The sequence below is a fragment of the Anas acuta genome, chromosome 2, assembly GCF_963932015.1.
Source record: "Anas acuta chromosome 2, bAnaAcu1.1, whole genome shotgun sequence".
Classification (NCBI taxonomy): Eukaryota; Metazoa; Chordata; class Aves; order Anseriformes; family Anatidae; genus Anas; species Anas acuta.
Window position 1 is genome coordinate 36,848,348 of NC_088980.1, and position 18,317 is coordinate 36,866,664.

Below are 18,317 nucleotides of genomic sequence, written 5' to 3' on the forward strand. Positions count from 1 at the left end.
AATAAGGGTTGGACCAAGAATGTCTGAGAAAGAGAAGATGAGAAAGGAGACCCAGCTGAAGAAATAGAAGGCATATAGAAGGGAATGAGAATTGAAACAAACAAACAAACAACAGCTTACTGGAGATCTACAGCAAAAAGAAGATGCTATGAATGACTATAATGAAGATGACTATCAGGAGTCTGGGAAGATCAGAGATCAGAAGAGAAAGGAAAGAGAGACACAACCTATGGAAGTGAGCAGAGACATCTACTGCCCTCTGTTCAGCTGGAGCCTTCAGGCAGGAAACAGAAATTTGTGGTGACTGGAAGGAATGAAAGTAGTAACACATCAGAAGAACAGAGGAGAGATTTATCAGAGGACACAATAAAAGCAGGAGAATGGACATTAATGGACATGCAGTAGAAGTATATTGAAAAAATACATTACTCAATGTGAGGTATACTTCTAGGAGTGCAGTGAAAACAACAATAGATGAGGAGGAGACAAAATCAAAATTAGAAAATTTTCATAAGTAAAGATAGGACTTAAAGAAAAGGTGAACTGAATGAGTTTTCTGACTGCTCTGTTCTCAGTACTTAGAACGTGAGGGAATAAGGTTGCTGGATCTTCCTTCTGCTCTCACTGCTCCTGCTGCACGGTATCACAGCACACGGTGCTTCTGGGGAGACACCATGTCCCATCTCCCAGTTCAAAGTGAACGTGGGCTCCTTTTTAGTTCACAGGCAAAAAAACATACAATTCTTTGCCTACATTACCACATAATGTAAAGTGGTAATGTAATGTGGCATCTGACATGTCTGTGAAGAGCTTAAGCATTTGCTTCCCATGTATGGCTTGAATTCAGAAGTAGTCTACTCTTATTCTTGCAGTAGCAAAGCCTATGGCATAATGTTCTCTGAGATTGGGCAGCAACCCATATGGAGTGAAAAAAGAGTAAAACATTCGCTAGAAAATGCAGTTTCATATGAAACATGGTATGTCATCCTTCTGTCTGATATGTACTGGATTGAATAAAAACAGGCTTTCTATCTCAAATGCCCCAGTAGGAAATTTGTATTCCATGGCTCCTGTGAAAAGCTGTGTACCTTTTGTGTAAGGTAATAGTCAGAAAAGGACTGTCATGCAGCTTTTTTTTTATAATAAATGCAGATGAAGCCACCACCCTGCAGTAGGAAAGCATGTTCTGCCATTTCTTCTGCTGTTGGCTATGAAAATTCACAGTAATGAGTGTCTGTCTGTATGGCAGTGAGCTTCATAGAACAAATCAGCAATCCACATGGTTTGTAATCCCTTTTCCCTGAATGCAGCCTGGTGTTCTCCTTTATGCTGTCAAGAAGTACACATTCAGGCAAAGAGATCACCAAGAACAGCCATGGGGATGATGACCAGTTTTGAAACACTGATTCGTGTGGCTGTGAGGCACCAGTGGTTATCAATGAGTCTTCATTAGACTTGACTTTCAATTTACCTGAGGCATATTTTAATCAAGATCAGATTGACTATGTAGGGCTATGCTGAAGGTGTGGTGTCCTAACCCTAAACTGGGCAGGTCTTGGCAGAGCAGTGTAAGAAACAGGGCAAGCACCGAGTGTCCCTGCACTGCTGCAGCTCCCCAGCCTCCAGCAGACAGTGGTTTAGAGACTTCCCGAGCAACTCGTGTGTTCAGATCATTATGTTTAGTAATCATCCTGTGTGGATTTTAGTCTTACCTTTGGTCCCACAGGTCCAGGCCATCCTACTGGTCCTGGCATCCCAGGGACACCCGGGGGACCTGGTCTACCCTTGAACGGAAAACATCGATTACAATGATTCTTGTAACATCATTCCTACACACAGGTCTCCACTGCAGACAGGAGATGTGGAAAAATATAGTATTTTCAATAAAAGAACTTCAAATTCTTCTCCACCTTGTTTTTAATAATAATAATAATAAAAAATACTATGTTGTATTCACAGTATTGTTTATGTTGATGCTACTGGAGGAAATGTGGACTCACAGAAATACCAAGTTATACTGATTCAAATAAGTAGATCAGCTACAGAGGAAATCTACGTGTAGTCAAAATAATAATCCAAAAACCCAGGATCAATAACTTAATTCTTCCTCTCATTTAATAATACAATGTAAATCAAAAAGACCTGCATGTAATTCTATCCGTACAAATGAAATTTACAGTAAGAACAGAAACAAACCTTTAACTAAGATATTCCTGGTTTTATTTACCATTAATTTTATTATGAGCACTCATATTACTAGCTGTGATTGCTCTTTGTCTGCTGTCTTGTGACTAGCATTCACTACATACATACTTATCTATTTTATCTTCTGCCTGTAAATCACTCCCTGACTAGCTGCTAAAATGCTGCAGATTAGTGCTATTCCACTGCTTTATGCCACTTGACAACATGGTCCTGGAAATCTGATCATGATTTTGGAGCTAACAGTGACCTTCCATGCACCAGAGAGCTTTTAGCAGGAATTATACTGTTTTATGGGCAACTTCTCCTCTGGGACCTACTAGTTCTTGTCAGAAAAGTAAATACAAATTAAGGTTTGCACTCCTGTGTAGGTTGATGGGTGACTCTGTCTCATACATTAGATTTGAACACTTAAATATATCTAAGTAGTATTTTTGTTTACTATAGGGCATTTGAAGTCTATATTAAAGAAAAAGAACTCTTTGTTTATATGTTTCATATCCATTTGAATTACCGATAAGTAGCTAGTGTCAAAATCCTTTGCTTATTATTAGAATGGTATTTCTTTTCCTGGTTAGTGACTACCCCCCACATATCTCTGATTTCATCCTGCATTTCTGTCTTCTTTTAAAATTAATTACATTAAATGGAAGCACTTAACGACTGAGATAACATATTCTGTTTCATCACACATAGGGGCACATATTTTTGACAATATATCATGGCTCATGTGTCACCAAGCAGAAGATTGTAGTCAGCATATTGCTTTGGTGCCAAAGCTTTGGAAGTGTAATCATTAATGGATGTTCCTCCTTCTGGGCTCTTCGGTTGAGCCTGACTTCAGCTTTGGGGCAGTAAAAAGGTTGATTTGGCTTTCTTTTTGTTGTTGTTTTTAAATAGACCTTGGTAGGTCCCATACTTTGCTTCCCCTGTCCACAGAGGTATAATTCAGGTAATCTCCCACTCTTAATTGCCTGGCTGGAGATTGATGCTCTTACTGAGGGAATTTACCAAATCCAAACCAGCTGTGACAGCTCTCCAGCCCTGTACCCAGAGCCCCTACCACTCTCCTGGCAATGCATGGGAGCAACACAAATGGGCTCAACACTTCAACATTAGCTGATTTGTATTTATCAATTGCCTGTGGTCCTCTCTGACAGCTGCTATGTGTCAGGTATCAGGCTGGTGTCTGAGGCAGCACCTTTTGTTCATACCTTTCTTCCTGGCCTGCCGATCTCCCCCTGCCAGAGAAAGGAATATGTTAGTCTCAGAGATACCACACAGACCACGGTGGCTCATCAGTCAGTGCATTTATAAACAACATTGGGAATATCTTTACCTTCTGGACTTTTTTTTCCAGAGGTAAAATGGGAAGAATTTTTAACAGAGGTCCTGGACCTTTCCTGTGTTCTCAGCCCTAAATTTACAGACACACTCATGTAAAGCATGTAATTATGCCCAGCTTCTTTAAGCATCATCATGGAGCAAACGCTTTGCAGGTCTGAAGCCATAACCTCACATATAGACCACCTTTACTATCTGATCTGACCCATACAACTAACAGTGGATAGGAGACGTTTGCTTCCCACATCCTCCCAGAGAACGGTGTTCAAAGACTATGGGATTAGTAAGAGCACTGACTGGGGCACCCAAGATACTCTCTTATCCATAATGTAGACAGAGTCAGCTATCATGAGAAGCCATAAAAATATTTCAGGATTGAAAATGAACCCTAGAAGATGATGCTTTGAATTACGGCTTCAAACTTACCCACAGCTCTACATTCAAATTAAAGCAAATCCCCACATGTCCATAAAGCCCATTATTGACTAAACAGACAAGAAAAAAAGTGAATGACCCCCCGCACCTCCATCTCTTCCCTTGACTCCTCAAAAACACACCAAACACCATAACAACAGGCACTTACTTTCTCTCCTTTTGGTCCCATTATGCCAGGAATTCCTCGTGGACCCTAGGGACAAAAATGAGTGCTGTTATTGAGCAGTATTAGTAACAATGCACTGGTATTGGCCTTCCCCTAGCCCATGGCCCTGCCAGTGCCTCCTGAGAGCGATGTGACCCCACAAGGTCATGGTGTTGGACGTGGTGTTTGAATGTTGCCTCTAAATGCCAGGTCTGAGTCATTGCTGAAGGCAGGCTGGAGAGTTGCACTGAGATGAGAAGCACAGGGGCATCTCCTAGGTGAAGAAAACTAGCAAGAATAAGTGCCTGGGACACAAGAAAGCAGGGAAGTTGTTGGAGTCCTGAAGAGTTATCGACTGCAGGGACACAGAGATATTGCATCAGCTGGCAAAGGAGGTCAGACAAAGCAGGTAAGGGAAATGGCATAAACCACGTGGGATGGGCTCTGAAGGGTGCTGTAGACATCAAAGATTGTCACCGTTTCTGAATCTTGAAGCTTGAAGACACCAGTTTGAATTTTTAGCATCCTGGGCACAGCTTTGCAACCCATCTCCTCATGGGGCTGTCCTGTCCTCATCCCTGTTTCCTGCCTGCCTGCTCAGGTGAAACACAGCTTCCATGCAACCTCATGGGAAGGAGACAGTGGCTGTCAACTTTAGGGGCTGTTCATGCCTCTGCTGAATATTTTGTAGCCATTTTAAGAACTCCTTAATAGCACGGGCATTCTAACAAAAAAAAAAAAAAAAAAAAAAACTTGCAATGGTAAAATCCACCTTCAAAATTATTCAATTTCTTCTGAAACACTTTTTGTTCATCTTTTCATAAAAATAACAAGAGCTTCCCAATGTTTCTTGTTTTGTGTATTTTCCCTTGTTTATGGAATGTCATTTTCTACAGAGTAATAGTTAGGAAACAAGTGCTCTTCCTTGAAATACAATTGTCATTACTGTTGTTGTGATTGAAGTACTTTAAAAACAAATAAACTTCACATAACTTGTGGTAAATTTGTCTCCTCATGATTAAACAAATCTCAAATTTTCAGTTAAATTGCAAATGTAGCTTTAAGCCTGACATCCTCTACAGTCAATATTACCCTCCTGCTGCCTAGTGGCCAGTCCAGATGTAAGCTGTTGAGCAGAGATATTTGTTTCCTGTGGTTTGAAAACACCCCCAAAATATATGAATATACATCTCCCAGTTAGAGTGGAGCTGCCTTTCAAAGATAACCAATAGCAAATTTTCAAAAGTCTTTTCCTACTTTCCTGAAATTGCAACTGAATGAAATAATGTGGCTTTGGGAAGCTGGACATAAATTATAGGCAAGGGTGACATAATCTGAAAGACATGATTAGGAAAGACTGATTCAGGTTTAAAGTAGAGATTGATCAAGGCTCACAAATCTGTTTAAGCCCCCAGAAATGAAGATATTGCTCTCCTTCACGTGAGGCTTATTCCCCTTTCAGGAAACATTTTAATCGAGGGACATGCTCAGAAAATAAAAATAAAAATAAAAATCAGAAAAAAAAAAGCTGTTGTTTCTAGAGTGCTTCAGAAAACCCTTTTGTTTCTGAATGACTAAGGAAAATCCCACGTCATACAAAGAGCATTAGGCTCACCATATAAATCACTCCAGGTTACAATCCTGGTTATATTATGTGGTCTAAAACATGATGCAAATTGTACATGAACAGGAGCAAACCACACCCTCAAATGCAAATTATTGCAACTATTGTAGTCAGTAATTTTAGACTTTCAATAGTGTAAATCAGAATGTACTGTATTAGAGTCAGAGCCAAATTTTATCTTTCTTTCCCTTTACCTTGGTTTATACATGGGACGAATTATATGCTGAGTCACAGCATTACAAATCTAATTCTCCTCTTGACAAAGTGTTAAAACTCAGCTCTGGCTCAACAGTAGGAGCTTTTACAACTCATATGAAAGTCATGCATTTACAACAGAAAGCAATTCAGAAATACTTTTGAGATATTTTTTAGAAACTGTAGCACTTCTTTTCCCGTGACCATTTTCATAAAGGTATTGTCTGGAGGATTGCCAGCTCTAACACTGTCCCTCTATAAAACACCATCCCACAATTTATAATTAAAAATTCCAAAGCCATGTTATACCCATCCTACTGTTAGTGGTTGTGATAAAATCTGTCAGCCTACTCTATTTAAAAATGTTCTTGGAGGGATCATAGATCATTCAGTTGCAAGGTTAATTATTATTTATAGCAGTGAACCTTGCAGAACAATAGAACTGACCTTATTGTTTTTCCAATTTAAGTCAGAGGTAGCATTAAGAGGATTGTTTCAAAAAGACAGTCTGGCAAAGACTAAAATTACAACAGCTTCTTCCACATATACTGAGGATCTAGATGGTGCCCAACACACCACGGGACTGCTCCATAATGAAGAGATTTTTCTCAACACAGGGTAGGATAAACCATCACTTCTCCATGTGCCTCCTAGTTCACACGCTAAAAGACTTTCCCTTCAGTTTTATTTTCCTTTGGAGGGAACAAATTGGAACAGAAGGATAGATGGGTGATATTCTCCACAACAGTGAGACACGCACAAAACCTTCTCCCCTAGAAGTGGAACATTTCCTTGGAAGATTTCTGACCTCCTGCCCTATGTTTCAAATGTACAAATTGTAGATGAAATAGGAGCCCAAAGGGGCTGTCCCAAGGCTACCCAGCAAGCACAGATTTTGCAGGTTAAGCTGGAAGTTTATCCCATTGCCCTTCCCAAAGCCCCTTCTTGCCTCTGGTCTGCACTGAAGGTATGGGCCTTCTCGGGGATGTACTCCACTAACACTCAAATTCATTGCACCTCTTGTGCATCAACTCCACGGGCTCTTTCTCCTCACATAACAAGAGAATAAAGCAAAGAAATAAACCAACAAAGTGCCTCTGAAGGAAGTGATGGCAAGTCTGGGATTTTTCGTGGGTGCCACCCACTGTAAAACTACATGACAATGAAGGGTGAACGTGAAATTTGCAAGGCAGGAATGAGAACACAGGGTAGGAAGCCTACATGATTTATGCACAGTCATACCAAAATGAAATTAAGCCAGAGTTTGATATGCTTATTAAGGCATAAAAGGCATTTACGGAAAATGTGTAACAGCTTTGTAAGGACCTTGGAGCAAGCGAAAGACTGCTGTGGTTTGGTCACAGATGCATCACTCACCTGGGGGCCAGGAGGCCCTGTGGGGCAATGCAAGTCAGGCATTGTTATCTGGAGCTCCTGGCACAAGTCCTTCATGTCCAGAGTAAGCAGCTTCTACGTAAGGTAAAATATATGAATGAACACTCATAGAGAACATGGAGAAAAGCACAAATAAGCAGCCACTACAGTCCAAATGGCACTTAATTACTGCCTGAGGGAGAAGCCTATGGTTTGTCACAAGGTTATCTTCATGGATGCTTCAACATTATCACTTCGGCATAGTGTCCTGCCCCACATTTCCTCCTCCTTTCCCAGGCATGCCGCAGCCAGGCTATCTCATCCCCTCCAAGCCAGTGTGGGACTCAGGGCTATTCTTAGACTTGACCCTGCTCTCTCCATCACGCTTTACAAGTAGCAGCTCCTCTCCAAAAATAGCATCTTTGCTCTAATAATACCAACTGCACTCTGCATGGGTATAGGCAGAGTGAACTTCACTCCAGTAGATACCAACCAGGAAACATTCATTCACTACTAATCAGAGTGGATTCCCTTGAAGTTTTCCTAATCTTTTGACTTCATAATTAAGCTTGCATGGGTGAACTGGCTGGTCTATGTCTTGTGACAAAAGAAATCACCCCTGCAAATATGAACACTGCAGCAGAAACACTGGGTTAGCAAAGCTGCTCTTCATCTTCCAAGTGAAAAGGAAGAGGAGGAGGAGGAGATGGGAAAGACGGAGGCAACTAGATTTTGGTTTGGGGGGAATAATTCCCTGAACTCAAATATGATCTCTCTGAAGACAGTGGGGGATTTTATGCTGTATTTTTTCTTGGGTTATTTCTTGTCAGATATCTTTCTAATCACTGTTTACATAATGCTGCTACTAATTGCAGTATTTGCGTATGGTAAATGAGTAGTAGAATTCAGAAATGGGCATTACGAGCTAGGTGGAAAAATTCTTTATATTGGGACAGAAAGCGTATTGGAGGTAACAGACCTTGGCAACAAGTGCAAGTGGGCAAACTGTTATGTCATATACTCACTGTATGCTGTATATGTTAACATATGTTTATGGATACATATCACCAGAGCAGGTAAGTGCAAGGGTCTGAGAGTGAAAAGTCCATACCAGCAACTCAAACCCATCTCTCCGCTAAATGAAATGGTGGGAATAGATTCCTTGGGAGTATTTTAGGACCTTCATGTCACTGACTAAGGCAAACATGATACAAAATAGGACACGTATAGCGTATACTTTGAAATCATTGTGTAGGATGAGAAATCGCCATTCTGACCTTCCTTGGTTTATTGCATTTATATTTCCCTTAGTTCAGGATTGCCTTGCTCTAGGAAAGTAGCAGAGCCCTACCAACATAGACAGATGGGTTTGCTGAGTGACACCGTGAAGCAGTGCTCAGAGAGGATAATTCAGTCTTTGTCACACATCAAAAGTCAAGGAAATAGAAGAGAAAGGCTCCTGGGCCACACTTACAGTGCTCCAGCTGTGCCTGAAGTACGGTGGTGGAAACAGGGGCGGTGGAGGAGGGCCGAGGAGACAGCATGGTCTGCGGTGAAGTTGTTTCTTCTGTTCCAAACAAGGGAGATCTGTTCAATACAAATATCATCCATTGTCTTGAACACCACAAATATATCTTACAGAATGAAGTGAGTTTCCATTCCAAAGGAATTTTGTACACTCTGTGTCCATTGTAGCACTGGATCCAAGCAGGAACTTACGAAACCACATGGTCCCTCAAGTTTATAAGGTCTTCTTGTGCTGCAGGCTATGCAGAGTTTTAAGCTCTAAATATGGCTATGACACAGGCTGATTTTGGAAAATATATGATACCCAATGTTAGGAAATAGATTGAAATATATATTTAATCTCTCTTTCTGCCATGTTCCAAAAGCGTATTAGAAATGACATCTTCTGGTTACCATCACAGCCCACATGTGACCAAGGAGCACTGCATGTTGGTGCCCGCCAGCCTTTCCCATGGACCGAAATACTTCAGGCTCTTTTCTAATAGCAGTGAGGGCAGTTGTTCCACTGAACATCTGATGATATTTCCCATGGGCCTGAAATCACGTTGCCTTATTTCTGACTTGTGCATCATCACTACGAATCAAGACTCTGCAACCCAACCGTAGCTGACAGCTTTGCCACCAAGTGTTGAGCAAAGCAGTTGTTTTTAGCAATATATTTACCCTTTTCTGAGAGGAAAACTTCCATCGACAAAATAAGCAGCTGTGACCAAAGAGCCACCGAGAAATGATGTGAAGATGATGCATTTATACTGCCTGATCTTTTCTGAATCTATTTACCCCCCAGAAAATCTCTCTATAATCAGGATGAGGGCCTTCTGTAAAGGTTTTGCCAAGCGCAGGACATACTTATTTCTCTCTGTTGGTTTCTTCCTCTGGCTACTGGCAGCCAGGGATGGGTGTCTGTGAAGTGAAGGGTGGCAGGGAGCCAGATACAGTAGGAAGAAGAGCCTATGGTAAAGTATCTGGTATTAATAGAAAATCTCCAAATTAAGTTTCTAGGAAGACAAACCTGGCAAAATTGCTAGATTTGTGTGCAAATCAGTTGCAGGCTGGTTTTTAATCATATCTCAATGTAACACACATTTCTCCAAGGGACAGAGATACTTCTAATTTTTCAAATGTCTCAGAAACTGTATTACATCCCATTCCACCACCCCACATTCATGGGAACAGCATTTTGCCCAGTCCTCATGCACTGAAAATAGCTGACCAGATGAGTATGGTTGTTAAAGCACTGAAGTGGCTTTAACTTGTGGCAAGGGAACAGCTCAGCAGGTGTTTCACTATCTCGTTTTGTGTCAATATCAGACTTATTGGCTAAGTCAGGGAATCACTTCTGGTGTTTAGCTACCTGAAAATAGAAACTGTCTGCAGTCGCTTCCACGCATGCCAGGTTACATCACACCTTGTCTGAAAAGACAATCTAGGCACAGGGTTCAGGGAAATGCATTTCACAGATGACATTTCAGTTACCTTCCTGAGCTTGAATATTTTTAATAAAGTGGCATTTCTTTCCTTTCTCCAACCAAAACAAAAAAACAAAACAACAAAAAAAAAAAGCCAAAGATTTCTACTGGCAGTAGAATTCAGAAGTAGTTTATATGTTATGCAGATTTTTTTTTCTCTACCAAAATATTAGTTGAGATGATACAGTTGAGAGGTAAGTCTGTTGAAGTCTGAAAGGGCTCCATAGTAAAGACTCTATCTGAACTTTTCCCATTAAGTTTGAATTCAAAAGAAAACTTCAATTTAGAATAAGTCAAAAGATTTATAATTAAAAAAAAAATAGAGATTGTATGTATATATATATTATTTAAAGCTAGAAATATATACTGACAATGACAGTGCCCATTAAAAAGCAGCAAAGGTTAGAGTTCTCCTATCTCCAGTTCACACACATGATAACATACAGAAACATGTAGAGTTAAACTCTGTATTGGCTTGCCCTGAATTCAGTCACTAACAGCCACTGCAGAAAAAGTTTTGCATTACTGCAGTTGTTCTTCTACTTAAATAAAATAAAATAAAATAAAATAAAATAATAAAATAAAATAAAATAAAATAAAATAAAATAAAATAAAATAAAATAAAATAAAATAATTTTTATTTAAATATTTGGCAAAAATAACAATAAATACAGGTCACAGAATTATAAAATCATAGTATACTCATCATGCCCTCATGAGCAAAGTGAAGTCCTGGGTTATAAAGTACTGACATTTTCCTTTTATGGAAGCACAGTCTGAAATTCTTTGGAAGAGTTTCTATTGTGAAAACCAATATACTCAACAAAGTTGGGAGCAAAATTGGTTTCAGTCTTTATAGTCTTATTCTAATTTTACTATACCACAAGTTAGGCTGAAGATCAGTTTAGGTTTGCTGGTATAAACAGCGATAGCATGTACTGATATGATATGCAAAAACAATTCAGAAAGCATGCAATTACTGTTATTATAATATATGGACTAGATGGCAGTTATATGATGTAGGTTGTTTGTATTTCAGGGGCTCCATCATTAATCATGGCCATGCTCTGGCAGGTGTATTCGTAAAGCAAATATTTAAGAAATGACTGATCCCAGACCCAAGGATCCTCCACACTCAAGTATGATGGGTGGATACAACAGAAGAGGGAGCACAAAATGAGAGTCACAGACCAGAGGTATGAATATTATAATATTATAATATCTTCCAATTAACACTGCATTTCACTGGTATCTATTTTGTAACTGTGATAGGTCCAGGATGCAAAGCCAGTTCAGTGCTGGCCTGTTTTGCAACACAAAAATATTACCTTGGTAGGCTTACCGGCTGTCAGCAAATGCAATATATATCATTAGGCTCCACATTAGCTTTGATTGCTAAACACAGTTTCATAATACTCTAGTCCCCAACAGTGGAAAAAGTCTCAGCCCAAGAATAAGACTGTCATGGTTTTCTGTGAAATGTGAAGACTCTACCTACATAGCGAGCTCACTTACACTTCTTGTGTGGAAACTGCTCTTTCAACATCTTCCATATCAAAGAAAGTATTCAGTAAGAGAAGGAAGGCAAAATGAAAAACTCCATACAGGACTTGTCTAAGTGGCAGTTGTTTCCAGAGAGCATAAAAATTAAGATAGTCAGCTTTAAAATAGTAAATGTTTACTATTTTCAAACTCAAATTATTTTTATGGTTCAGATTATATTCATTAAAGTGATTATATCAATCTGGGAGTAAAAGAGTTGCTTGAAGAAATAACATATTTTAGATATGAAGAAATAACATATTTTAGATAGGCTTTGCCCTGTTTCCTCTTGTTCTTGCAGACTGCTTGCTTCTGGTGTTATCTGGAAGCCAAAAACTGAGATCTGAGATGCTCCAATGCAGAGTCAGAGAGAAGCCTTCACCCAGGCAGAATGCCCTGGAGCAGAGCTTGGACGAGGTCTCCAAGCCATCCTAGGGCTGATCCTAGGGCTGACTTTCAGTACTGTGACCCCTCCTGGCTGCAGTGGAGGTACCAGAGGGAAGTGCTGCCAGGTTAGATTTGCAGGATTTCACTGCAAAAACTGTATGCAAGCTGTGAAAATGACTTCTGCCCTAAAATCACAAAGGTGTAGGCTAGCTGGATCGATGGCACTGGCAGGAGAAAAGGGCATGACATGAAAAAGATGTTCAACATGTGTTTCCCTTCCTATTTGCAACCATACTCACCCAGCAAGCCCTGACTGGACACTGAGCTGCTTTCCAAAGCCACATCTCCCCGACAGCAGTGCTGGTGGCCTGCCCAGTTTCTGACTGGCAGGGCCTGCTAGATGGAGACCTCCGATCGCTGACACCCCATCACAGGTGCTTCTCCCACTTGGACGGCCGTCAGAATTAATAATAAACAAGCTGGGCAGATGGGCTAGTTAATGAATGTGGGCTCGTCCGGCTGAAACTGAGACTTTCATCTGCTTTGTTGTCATTCATTCAGGCTCCTCTTGCCCTCCTGGCAAGGACAGCAGCTCGCCACGAGCAGTGGCCATCAGGTGTTATCCTGTGTGTCTATCACAAGGTGGCTAAGGCACATCTTCCCTTACAAATTAGGAAAGTTTAAGAGCTTGTCAAAGGTGCCAAAGTCCCAGGGGAAAGGGCAGCCCCAGGAGGAATGGGTGAGGGTGGGCAGGAAGAGCTGGGGCACAGCTCACACCTGGAGCTGGATCAGACCGTCAGGTTCACGAACAGGCTGCATCTCTGTGTCCTCATCAACTTAGGCCTTATGACCTGAATATACCATCTCCTATGTACCTGGTGATGTAAATACAGCCAGGAAATACAGCAACCCCTACAGCTTATGCACCAGTGCCCATGCTGGGGAAAGCAGTGACCCAGGCAGATCCCGTGGGAGCCACAGCATGAAGACATTTCCCCATCCTTTTTGTGGAAAATGAAAAATACCGGCCAAAATTTTTCAAGCTTATTTCCAGCCAAGAATAACTGATAGAAATATGAAAATACTCTGTGCCAGAAATCCTGTTTCTAATCCCCAAAGTGGCTACCGGTTGAGGCAGAAGTTATGCGCGCTTCACCAGCTGGCACAGTCAGAAGCTGTCCTAGTAAGTAAATAAATAAAGGTGTTTAAAATGAGCTGGTGTTCAAGAAACCTTGCCAACAGCACAGATATTGTGCTCACGGCCCCCAGCATCTCCCAGCTCATCCCCTTGGCTCGTGTCAGCCCTAGTGGAGCCCCTTGCAGCCCTGCTGGAGCAGGCCCGTGCCTGGAGATTCAGGGCTCAGGAAGGCAAAAGAGAATGCAAGATACCCTCAGAAAAGGCATTTTATTCCCCCTAGGCACATATTTCAGACATTTCATGTGTGCATATGCACTTGTGTGAGGGCAATGCGTGTGCCTAAATGTTATTTGCTTCTCTCCCAGAGGATTACAGAAGGGAACTTCTGAGATTAGCACTGAAGGAGAGAGGAATATTTGCTTGGTTTGGCTCTGTGCTCCAGTGTCATAAGAACATAAAAGTCCCAATAAAACCTGCACTGCGGAACACTTCAGTGGGTTATAAAATGGGTTTCTAAAACAAACCTGTGGTTTATAAACCCCAGTAACCACTGCAAGGCTATTCTGTGCAGCTTTGCTTCTGTTGGCTTCCATTTGCAGAGGTCCAGGGCTCAAGACTCTGCTCAGTGATGCTGACAGCAGTGTGTGCTCCGCTTCCAGCCATGAGGAGCTGAGGCACAGAGAAGTTAAACATCAGCTCCAAAGCCATGGATGAGTCGATTGCAAAACGTGAATGAGAGTTTCAGTCCTGTAAATCACAGTACCTCATCCCAGTCATTTTATAAACTGGATTATAACACTCCCTTTCTTGTCACACCAGAATGATGTTATGAGTACGTTGAGTATTAAAGCCCAAGAACTTACTGCCACCCCCAAAAGAGCCTAAAACCCTAAAACTTAATGCAAGATAGCCACTCTGTCAGCCTGAACAGACTCCTGCATGCAGGTCACTGCCGTCCGTTCCTCTCCCACTTTATCTGTGAGATGAGTAGTACCAGAGCAGAGACACCAAAGCCATCCCTCTCCAACTGCAAGATTGCAATCTGTCAGGGCTGGCATCAAAGTGCACTTGACTTTGATGTTGACCCACCACGTGCTCAGTCAGCCCCAGACAACCCATCTGAGAATGTGGGTGTTGCTGTGTGCTCAGAAAGGCACCAGAGAAATGCCTTCAAATTCCTGCTAGAGACTTTGATACCAGGGACTAAATTAATTCCGTGTGACTCCCTTGTGGCAACAGACTCACAGCCCAGCTGACTTTACTCTCTGGCCTTTCACAAAGAAATAGCTCTGTATTGACTTGGCATTGTACAAGGCCATAACTTTGCAGGTTTTAGAAGCTTTTAGTCCATTGACACTTCTTCCTGGGCAGAAGAAAACTGAAACTGCAGCCCTGCCTTCTTCAGGCAGAGCATCTCCCTTCACTTGTGTGCCTGCCCAGGTACATCCATTTATGCAGACACACTGGCAAAAATGGCTATCAGCTGCTTTTCTCTTTTCCCTCAATCTATCAGTCCTCTTCTGCATTCCTCCTACGTCCATCTTCTCATCCCAAATCCCCTTTCACCATTACATTTTCCTGCATACAAAGAGCAGGATGTCTTTTCCAGTAAAGAGGTGATTCCTTGGAGATGAGAGGGGAAGAAACACAACACTTAGGCTGGTTTCTGTGAATCACTGTGGTGTTTTTCTCTCTCTCCTATTTCTGATCACCACCAAGGAGTTCCCCCTGTAACTAAAGGGCTTTTCCCATTTTCCTTTTCCCTATGAAGCTGCAGCACGGAATAGGTCAGTAATGACTCTCATGCTAAAAATTACATTTAATCCTGAGTCCATAATGCATTCAACACCCCTCCCATTTTAACCATTACCTCATAAATTTCCTTTCTTTGTGCAAGTGTCCCCCCCCTAAGATTCCCAGGCTGTCTCATTTGGCAGCCACACGCTATCCTAACACCAAGAATTAAAGCCTGACGGGGTGCACGGCCTATCCTGACCACAGACTTCCTCCTGGACAGACACAGATGGTTTTTCTCTGTAAATGTAACTAGGGCTGACAGTTTCCCTTCAGCAGCTGTAGCTGCTGCTATTGCGCTGCTGGTGCTGCCCTGCCAACAACAGCCCAGCCACGGGCAGCCTCTGTGTCTGATACAAAATGGGCTTTGAAAGACAGGGAGGCTAAAATGCAAAGTCACAGACTGTTCCCACTGCAGGGGTTTGCTAATATCGAAATAAACTGCCTGCAATGGGAGCAGAGGCCTGCAAGCACTACCTTTCTCTGAGCACATGGGGAATAAGCTCATTTTGCAGCACTTCAGGTTGCCTGTCTGTGGAGTGCCTCTCACTAAAACCACCTGATTTTGAAGCAGCTTGCTTGGCTGTGCTAAAATTTAAGCCTCCACCACCCAGTCTGATCACAGGAGAAATCAGCAGCATGTCCAACGCTGTGCCAGCTCCTGCACCAGTCTCCATCCCTGGTGGCAGGAGAACTTGTTCACCACAAACAAGGCTTGGGTGGCATCTCCAGAGGAGCTTCCACAGCCTGAAGCTAGACACCTGCCTTACTTATAACACAAAGCCTGTCCCAGGAAAAAAAGAAAGAAAAAAAAATCAGAACTGGCCATTGACTTGTCCCATCCTGCTGTAGTTCACAGTCCAGGTTCTGTATTTCAGGATGCCCACCAGCTCACCACTTGAACCCAAGGGAACCGATCTTCATATTACATCGGGGGAGAGCAGAGGAACACAATCACAGAATTTCTAGGTTGGAAGAGACCTCAAGATCATCGAGTCCAACCTCTGACCTAACACTAACAGTCCCCACTAAACCATATCCCTAAGCTCTACATCTAAACGTCTTTTAAAGACTTCCAGGGATGGTGACTCCAGAGGGGAACACTTGGTCCTTTGACCTAGTCATCTGCATTTCCTTGAGGAAATGAGAGTTCATGATACTCACCCTAACCAGCATACAACTGAACCCCTTCCTTTCATTTACATTATAGTCAATTAATTTCCTTTGGCAATCTGCATGTCTTTTCATTCACTAATGCAGATTCAGAGACACTGTGCCCAGTGAAATGGGGAGCTCCCTTTTTTGGGGAAGGCCAGTGTAACAGGCAAAAGGCAGAGAAAGCAAGAGGAATACTGCCAGTAACTCAGCTGTTGCAGCCCCATATCAGTCCTTTAAATTAATCAGCCATACTCATTTCACAGGGCTGTGTACGAATATTGATCACAGGAGAAAAATCGATCAAGTGATACATTTGTGCGATGCATAAAAGGAAGTTCGGGTCAGAAGATGCATCAAGATCCTGCTCTTCTCCAGCTCCTGGTGGTTTCTGAAGTACTTTCCCCTCTCCCTGTAAAACCCCAGAAAACTTCAACCTGGATGAGTAGGAGAGGGAAAGGGAGATTTTCTGCCACCTGAATTTGGACGATGGCTTTCTTCAGCCTGGTTCTTACAAGGTCCGCTTAGCCCTGCTGAAAGGGAGCATAAAATTCACACCTAGCTTTCGTTATGTGATTGCGACAGTGGAGGCACTCGGATGTCCTGGTCAAGTGCACAGGGCAGGAACCCCAGCAGAGCAGAGCTCTGAAAAACGATAACGAAGGATGTTACAAACACAGCGTCTTAGGGAAGGGATACGACAGGTTACCCTGGAAGGAACCGCCCTGCCTCAAGGAGAGTTGAGTTACCCAGAGCCCCTGGGGGGCTCTGCTGCCATGTGGAGCTGCAGCCACGTGCTTGAGCGTGTTGTAACGCTAATCCCAAAGCATTTCCTCCAGAAATGATGCTTCAGCACCAGAAGAAACACAGACATGACATTCAGAACACTTCCAGGAAAAGTGATGCGCTGTTGCTTGAGGCTGATGGGACTATAATGCGGAGTTGGCAGCAAAACAGAAAATAATCCAGATTGTTATTCTTCCTCCAATTATTCTACAAACACTTCCCCCCTCAATGAGTTGTTTACCTCTGCTTTATAGCTACAATCTTATGACCTGTGAACATTTTTATCTTGAACCTATTGCTATAGAAAGATGTGTGAGAACAGAAATAAAAGTACTTTTAGTGCAGAGGTTTTCAGGCAAAGCTGAAAAACTGCCATAGGTATTCCTCCAATTGCAGGAAAGACAAGTGGTCACTGAAGAACATAGCTGCTGTTAAACGTGATTACTTTCTGAGTTTGCAAGTGCAGTGCTGAAATCCATTCTTTAAATGTGAAATTACATCCTGGTGCCAGATGCAAACAATTAACTCAGCTGACAGTCACAGAACATCTGAGAAACCATTAAAATAACAGAATTTAAATGGAGTTAATTCACCTCCTGCACACACTGTGAGATTTCTACTGGAAAACAGAGAACTTGGCTTTTTCCTTAGGAGGTGTTGTGTCAACTGCAGATGCAATCAAAGCACTAAAAGAGTTTTCTTTTTCATTGCATGATTTTTCATACCAAACAGAGAATTCCTTGCCCCAATTAGCAAGCAATAATTGGCACTCAGGTATGTAACAGTTCACCAAAATACGGCTCATAATCCATCCCTGTGGCTGTGGAATGACAATTGAATTATCCACTAGATGTTATTCTGACACATATTAGCAAGTAGAAATTTGCAACACGTTCACGATAGAGCCTTAAACCCACAGCCAAAACAGCTGGTGGGGACAGGGGAGGACGGGGCTGGGGCCAGCTGCAGCCTCTGCCCCTGGCAGACCTGGGGGCTGTGCCGTGGGAGCTGGTCTGCTGCAAAGAGCAGAGCCTGGCCACAGCCAGCATCAGGGGCTGAAGGCATAGACTGCTGTTGTACGACACGGCATTTGGGTGGAAAATTATTCCATGGAGGAAGAAGGGATTATTTCCCGAACCATTATTGGTTAAAGATGATAGCAATTTGTCTTCTCTAGACACACAAGTGTGCTCCACAGGA

General features: G+C 42.3%; 1 protein-coding gene across 3 annotated transcripts in view; it reads right to left on the bottom strand.

Annotated features, from left to right (window-relative positions):
• COLQ (collagen like tail subunit of asymmetric acetylcholinesterase) overlaps positions 1–18,317 on the bottom strand; it is a 41,657-nt gene that overhangs the window by 20,468 nt on the left and 2,872 nt on the right. For all 3 annotated transcript variants that reach the window (XM_068674287.1, XM_068674286.1, XM_068674288.1), the window contains exons 2-6: positions 8,794–8,906; positions 7,323–7,415; positions 4,130–4,174; positions 3,417–3,443; positions 1,713–1,784 (exon numbers count right to left, since the gene is read on the bottom strand). In XM_068674287.1, coding sequence (XP_068530388.1) covers positions 1,713–1,784; positions 3,417–3,443; positions 4,130–4,174; positions 7,323–7,415; positions 8,794–8,906 — 350 coding nt within the window. The remainder of the gene's footprint in view (positions 1–1,712; positions 1,785–3,416; positions 3,444–4,129; positions 4,175–7,322; positions 7,416–8,793; positions 8,907–18,317) is intronic.